This window comes from Populus nigra, chromosome 13, assembly GCF_951802175.1.
Source record: "Populus nigra chromosome 13, ddPopNigr1.1, whole genome shotgun sequence".
NCBI lineage: Eukaryota > Viridiplantae > Streptophyta > Magnoliopsida > Malpighiales > Salicaceae > Populus > Populus nigra.
The window spans coordinates 8,533,649-8,541,555 of record NC_084864.1 but is presented as its reverse complement, the minus strand read 5'-3'; the positions used below and the strand labels follow the sequence as shown (position 1 = coordinate 8,541,555).

General features: G+C 33.8%; 1 protein-coding gene across 1 annotated transcript; it reads right to left on the bottom strand.

Annotated features, from left to right (window-relative positions):
• Positions 1-3,512: 3,512 nt before the first annotated feature.
• Positions 3,513-5,814, bottom strand: LOC133670381 (U-box domain-containing protein 40-like). The gene has a single exon (XM_062090868.1). The coding sequence runs from the start codon at positions 5,412-5,414 to the stop codon at positions 3,807-3,809; it is 1,608 nt and encodes a 535-aa protein (XP_061946852.1). The 5' UTR covers positions 5,415-5,814; the 3' UTR covers positions 3,513-3,806.
• Positions 5,815-7,907: the final 2,093 nt, after the last annotated feature.

The following is a 7,907-nucleotide window of genomic DNA, read 5'->3' as shown; positions in this document are numbered from 1 at the left end:
GTATTTAAATATCATTCAGTTAAAAAAAATGAAATCAAATAGTTGGTGAGAAATCATTTATTATATACCTGTAAAGTCAAAAAAGAAGATGTTCCACTTGCTTGTATCAAATGCAATTAAGAGGTTTGTTTTGAAGGAAGTTGTTGGAAATCATGAAACACATATCCCTCGTTATATGGAAAAATTTAAATGATGTCCTTGTCTCTTTTGAAGTATTTTGCTTTCAAAATAATTGTGTTCTGACATGTATGAGCTGTATAATATTTTGCTTTCACGTGAATCCAATATAGTTATTGTTCTCCTTCAATTATTCAAGATGCTTTGGCCTCACTGTTTTGTTTCCATTACTCTACATTTTTGTCCCTATATATTTTTAATTTTTGCACTCTGAAACCATTACATGCATCACTTTCATTTGCAGCTTTTTATCTTTAACTTTTGTACCAGTTATTTTCTGCTATTGTAAATTTATACTCATAATTAATATTACCTGTTTTGAAACAACGACTAATCTCTGAAATATGAATTCAAATAAAAAAAATACATGCAACTCAACAATCAGATAACTAACGTAAAAAATCCATAAATACAATGACTATATATGAAATATGAATTCGAATAAAAAAAAATACATGTAACTCAATAGTCCGATATCTCACGTAAAAAGTCCATAAATACAACAACAATAAAAAACTAACCGCAATGGATATGCATATATCTCTCAACATGAAATGTGGAATAATACAATGACTCAAACGAACTTCAGTAATTGGAAGCTACTCTTTTCAAAACTATCATCATATAATTATGTAAAAATAAAATAAACATGTATAAAAAATTATCGATAATGTCAAATACATCACACATTACATTTAGCTAGCACTTGACTATAGTTATTTGATTAACATTTATGAAAAATAAAAGCATACCATATCAGCTATGAACGTTTACTTCGTGCATACATTCGCTACAACCATTTGAACTTCTGTTCAAGATTACCCATACTATACCACATTTCTCGTTTCCTTCTTAAACCAAGATAATCCATAGCAAAGTCGTGAAAATCATCATCAATCGAAACTCTGGGAATTGAGTGGAGCACAACCATCACCTCGGGAATACTACAACCTTCCCGATCCATATTCAAAGAAGTTGAATCACTTTTAGTCGACATACTCTCAAGTAGTTGATCCCACCTTGACAGCAACTAAACACCAATTCCAAACATTTTCTTCTTTCTACCTTGAATCTCAGAAGGATCTCGTTCTTTTCTTTTGCCACTGCTTATTGTGTTGCTGTTGCTTGACATATTCACCCCTCCAACCATTCGAGACATGTCAGTGTCCAAATTTGGAATCCCATCCTTCTTTGAATCACTGGTTCCTTTTTCGAAATCAGCACCATCAATGTTGGCTTTGCTTGTGCCAAGATTGACATCATTGCCACCAAGTCTCCTAACGAAGGAGCCCATGCAAACTCTCCAATTGTGACAATGTTAGAAAACATTCTGTCAAATTTAATCTTCAAAGACAAATCATTACTGTTTTGTTTGAATTTTTTGGCTCTTTTTATTTCCTACATATAATAAGTACAAGTAAGTGATGTAGGATCATGCATTGAATATTTTTTTGAAATTTGACAACAAGAAATGAAATTGTTAGGATGATGAGGAATTACCCTGAATTTTTGCTTTCCACCACTCATCACTACTTGAAATTATTCATAATTCACTACTCCAGTCGACACCAATTTTAGAAACCAGATTTGTCCAAATCCTTCAATCATTTTTGCATCCATCCTATTTGTTTTTCAGTTGTGTTTTCTTGAATGCATGACCAGTTTAATCTTTGAATGATGTTATAAGAAATTTCTACTCCGTTTTATCGAAATGAGTATTAGGTCTCATTCCCATATCAATAGCCTTAATGCATAAATCACAAAATATATGCAACATTTTCTTTGTCCAAGCAACTTTATTGAAAGATTCAAGAACTTTCATGGTATCTTTTAAAACATTTAACAAAAGAAAGCAATCAATAATATCAATTACTTGAAGGGACAAATATAACAGTGGATTGAACCACACATTTTTAGGGCGAACCCAGATTCTATATCAAACAAAAAAAAAGCAAAAATACACTTGAAATCAAACAATCATACTGTTTTCTCTACAATTGCTAGAGATTATAGAAGAAACATTCAAAAATATATTATTTTTCTTAAAATCCAAAGTTCTGCATCAACAATATAATAAGACCAAGATTCAAATGAAGTTCCCCAGAAACTGAAGTGCACATCATTAACAAAATACGAATGATTATATTATAACTTCAAAAACAGAAACTTAATCAGAAATGAATCCAAAATTGAAATGAGGAGATGAAGATTCAAACATTACACATATACACACTAAAGCACAGTTCTCTCAAGAAATCAAGATCACCACCAGGAAAAACTAAACACAAAAAGACAGAAGAAATTACCCAAAATCTTGAAATCCGCCAAAACTACCAAGAAAACTAATCAACAAAGTTTAAGGAAAACACAACAAGTTTGAATGGTAGATTACAAAACAAAAAAAGCCTCACAAGAGTTAAAAAGTGAAAAATTGATCCATAAATTGGATAAAATCTCCAAATCAGTACTCAAAATCCAAAATGACAACTAAATAATATCTTCAAAAGACATAACAAAACCCAAAATCAAGATTTCATAAACAAGTTACCATTTATTAAGCTCGTGAACTAGTCAAAACAAAACCATAACAGAAAAAAAGAAACACGAAGAATTAAATAAAGTAAAGAACATGACAACAAAACTCCTGCTTCAACCAAACATAAATTTCATTAAGTAGAACAACATAAATTTTAAAATGACCCGTAAGTTCCTGCCTTATTGTTATAGAAACATAGATTTGAACGTAGAACAACATATACTTACACACAGTAAACATATTTCATGAAGCAGCACAAAAATTAAAAATTTAGAGCTAAGTAAAAAAACAATTGAAGATGGAGATAAGGCAGGAACTTACGGGTCTCTCATTCTCGTTGGTCTCTTTCTCTTCCTTCAACTCATGTACTTGTAATTCAGCTACATAAAGGGACTTTGGTTCTTGGTCCTATAACGGGTTGTTTTTGAAAAATTTTGCAATGGTTTCATTGTCCTTTGGCAAGAGACGAGAGAACAGAGGGGAAAGATGAGCTCTTAGGTTGGGAAATGACAGTCCAGATCAAAGAAACAGAGGGGAAGGGAACAGAGGAGACGATGAGCTCTTGGGTTGGGAAAGTTTTGCAATGTTAATTATAATTGTGCAGTGTCGATGAGAGAGAAGAGAACACGAACATGAGAAAAGCAATTTTAAATTGCTTTTCACAAACTGAGGTTGGTCCTCCGTTTTTGAGTGAGACTCATGTGAAATAAAAATGTGGTTAAAATTAACCAAACACTTTAAACCCACGTTTACTTCCAACCGCAGCTGCAACACCAAACATCCACGAAGTATGGTTTGTGTTCATATGACATGCAAGTACATTTACTTCTAGTTGATTTGGTGGTGAATATTTAAGATATGTTTAGACTAATTACAAAACATTCCATGAAACATTTTACAAAAAAAAAAAAAAAGAATTTTAGTTCTTATATTGATTTTTTCAACATTAGCATTATTTATTTGAACAATTTTATAAACTTAGGCTACTAAAAGAAAAACAAAGCCCGCACCAATTAATAATTACATCTCAAGACGAAGAAGGAACTATTGAATTAACAAAACTAAGGAAGTTAAAAAAAAAAATAGTCTAAACTCATGCGCTTGTGCTTAGCCCATCCTCTCCACCACCGAATCGACATCGAGTTGATCCCGAGTCCTCTAGCACTTCCTCCCAATTCACATGCTCTTTCTCCATTCTTGTCTCCGTCATCATCTTGAATATTCTCCTTGCCTTCTCCTTAGTCCGCTCGCTTCCTGTCTTCTCCACTTGCATTAACACCTCCACCGCACCTGCTGCCCTTGCCAACCCTTTAAACCTCAGACCCCCATGACTCAGTCCATACAAAACAGACACACAAATATCCTGAGTTGACTCAGATTTCAACTCACTTCTCCTCAACAAGCCCACCAAAACCTCCACCCCACCTGAATACCACATCGCATGCCGACCATCCGGACTCAAAGCCAAGTTACACAATATTAATAGAACCCGACTCTCCATACGACCAGACTTGACCATCTCCAAAAGAATTGCCACTGACCCAAGTTTTACTAGCTTAGTGATGTTGCTCTGAACTAGTGAGAGATGATATAAAGCTAAGCTCGAGTCATGCCGAGTCCGGTCACTCTCAGCGGATCGCAGCAAATGTAGAAGTGGAGGCAAAGCACCCAAAACGCCGATTGCAGTCTTGTTACGGTCATCAAGTGATAAACTAAAAATTGCAGCACAAGCATGCTCTTTTGCCTCAGGGAAACCTCCTTTTAACACATGAATCAACAAAGGAAGAATCCCAGAACGTACTATCTTAATTTTGTTATTTTTCTCTAAAGACAAATTAACTAAACAAGCAACTGAGTTGACTTGAATGTTTTTGTACCTCGAAATGATCAAAGGCTGTAATACTGAGAGAAGCCGAGAGGTACAAAGCTGCAGTTTGGTATCATCTTCTCTAGCTCTCGTTGTGTTTCTTAATGAAATGAGACCTTCTTCAATCTCAAACACTAGCGGGCTTTTGAGTTTTCTAACAAACTCTTCATCTTTGGGGTTAGGGTTAAAGGCTTCTCTCTCGGCCGTGGAGGAAGAAGGAGAAGAGTAGTAACTCGATCGAGTCTTGAGTTGGAGGGGAGAATCGTCTGAGCTCCAGGAGTCATGAGAACTTGGGGTCTGAGTGATCAAATCAACGTGATCAATCCCAGCACCAGTGTCTTGATGTTCGCTCTTCTTGGGAGGTTTCGGTTTCTGTTGTTGGGTTTCTAATATTTTTGCGCGGACAAGGTTTTCTGCAGAGAAGAAATCGAGGGTCGTTTTATCACTAGGCGGGTCTAAAGAGTAATTTCTGCACCATTCGATAATGGTGGATTTGAGAGCTAGATTGGGAATGACATTGGAGAAATCAGGAACGGTGCCATCCATTAGAGTGGGTGTGAAACCCAGAGTATTGCAGGCTTGAACACAAGCACGCTCAAATGTATGCCCAGAGGAGACAATTACCGGGTCCTTCATGAGATTACAGGAAACTGGACATTGAAACTCTATCGGGATTTCTGATGGCTTTGTCTTTTGCTTTGATGATGATGATGATGATCTGTGAAAGAAGATTTTCCATTCTTTGTTTTCAGTTTGCGTGTGATGTCTCTCAATAGCTCCCTTGCGTATTGTCTTGTGGATCCTTAGCCTCGCCACAGCTTCTTGAAACTCCATGACTCTATGTCCCTCTGCGTCTCAATCTCACTAACTGGTTTTGTTCAATTATTTTCCTTTTCTTCTGTAAGTGTCCAAATGTTGATGTTTATCCATGGTTTAAGAAATGCAACAAAAGAAGAGAATGATCAGATGTTTGGTCAGCCAAATGCGGGATGTTTTGGTGCCCACAGAGATTGATCGATCAAGAAGTTGAGGAGTGGCATGTTGCTTACAAAATGAAGACCAAGTCTTGGGAGAGCGAGAGAATTTGTTGGGATTTGGATGATAATATGGTGATCTTGTGAGCTGTCTATGCAGATATGATTCCTTTCCTTTGCTTTCTGAGATCGAGCAATCGAAAAAGAAACAGATGATGCTCCGCGGAATTTTCCCAGAAGCTCAAAACTTGTTCCTCCCGTTCACACTCCCAGAATTTGTTAAGAGTTTCCAACTCAAGAATTTAAAAAAAATAGGAACACTAATGCTCATTAAAGTAAAGTTATGCCTCATTAGCTGCTTCAACCACTTAAGATAAGTCAGTGCTAGTAGTATTTTTAAAGTTTTTTTTTTAATATATTAAAATAATTTTTTTATTTTAAAAAATCTTATTTTTTACATCATTATATCAAAATAATTTTAAAATAAAAAACAAATTAATTTAAAAATAAATATATATTTTTTTAAAAAAAATTACACAAAGACTAAACAAAATCGATGTAGAATGACATACCATTATAATTTAATCTCATTATACTTTTAAATTTCACTCATTGGAATAAATATTTTTGGTATAATTAACAAATTCCCCTTATAAAATGTTTTTTTATAAAAATACTCCATAAAAAATATATACATATAAAAAAAACCTCAAAATAAAACTATCTCTTAACATCTTTAATTCATTGAATTAAAGCTCGAAAATTATCATGTACTATATTGACTTGATTCATTATATGTTTTTTTTTAATGAATTATCATGTCCTTTTATAATATACTAATGACTTCTTGTCTCCTAAAATTATGAATGGTTGTGGACACATGAAAAATGTTTCTGCATTCTTTTTCACAGAGACATAAGTGAATTTAATCTACATAGTAAAAGAACATAGTGAATCAATTGATATAATACATGACATATGGAGAATAATAAAAATATATCACGCACGCATCAACAACTAATCATGGTTGATTGACTCCTTAATTCAAGGACATAAGATTCCACAAACAGCGACATAATAATCTAATTTTTGTTTTGTAGAAACATAGTTACCCAACCTCGTATTTGGTATTATATTTGAAACAAAATATTAAATTAATTATATATATTACATAATGTAAGATAATTGTTTTTTTCTTTAAATTACAACTATTTTGATCAAATTTCTGCTTTCCCCCCTTCTAATAGTAGTTACAACATGTCAAATTTAAAGAAAAATAAATTAATGGTATCATCTGTGTGCGTAATTATAAAATATAATTATAAGTATATTGTTATAAATAAATAAATAAATATATATATATATATATATATATATATATATATATATATATATTCTTGTGATTCTTTTATATCTAAAATCTCAAAAAAAAATCATACAAAAAAAAATAAAAGAAAAAGAAATGGGTTAATGAAGTTCGGTATGTGAGAGGTGTGAAGCCAGCTGGGCACCAATTGGTGCTACCTAAGTCAACAATGTTGAGCACCAATTCAGTGCCACTTGCAGCACCAATTGGTGCCTCTTGTCTTTTGCAAGACAAAAGCATGGATGCCTGTCTATAAATAGACAGTGTATCCAAGTCTTAAGATGCACCACAAGAGAGAAAGAAGACGAGAGTAAGAAGGAAAGTGATCCCACGAAGTTGTGAGGAATCTGTGAAAGAGTAAGTGAGATATTTTCTCTTATTAATAGTGAGATTCCCAATTGTTCTCCTATTAGTAGAGAGAGGGTATAATTTCCACATTACTTAGTAAAATCCTTCTATACTTGCCTGTGGACGTAACCAAATTTGGGTGAACCACGTAAATTATTTTGTGTCTCATTTCTTATTTTTTCATGTCCCTTACCTTTTGTTTTGTCGGGTTTGCATGCCAGTATCGTAACAGTGGTATCAGAGCATTCTGGTTGGTGTTGTCAACACACAAAAGCTATTCATGTATACGGTTACTATTCAAGTCTATGACACTATTCACCTATACGACACTATTCATCCATACAGTACTGTTCACATACGTTACTGTTGGCGTAAAAATAAAGTTAGTGTGGTGACTAAATACAACCTAGGAAGTTCTATCTAAGGAGATTGGGTTTTGAACGAGACCGTTTGTGACCCCTCCAATCTTTCCCGGAAACTTACTTAGTGAAGTATTATTCACACGTTACTATTTTTATATATGTTACAGATAAGTGAAACGATGTTAGTTGAATAGATCTCAATGAATAAAATGGTAGCAAAATACGAGATTGAGAGTTTCAAGGGGAGCAATTTCTCACTGTGGAAAATGAGAATCAA

Excerpts from the sequence above, each read along its gene's own strand:
- LOC133670381 (XM_062090868.1), bottom strand. The coding sequence starts at position 5,414 with ATGGAGTTTCAAGAAGCTGTGGCGAGGCTAAGGATCCACAAGACAATA.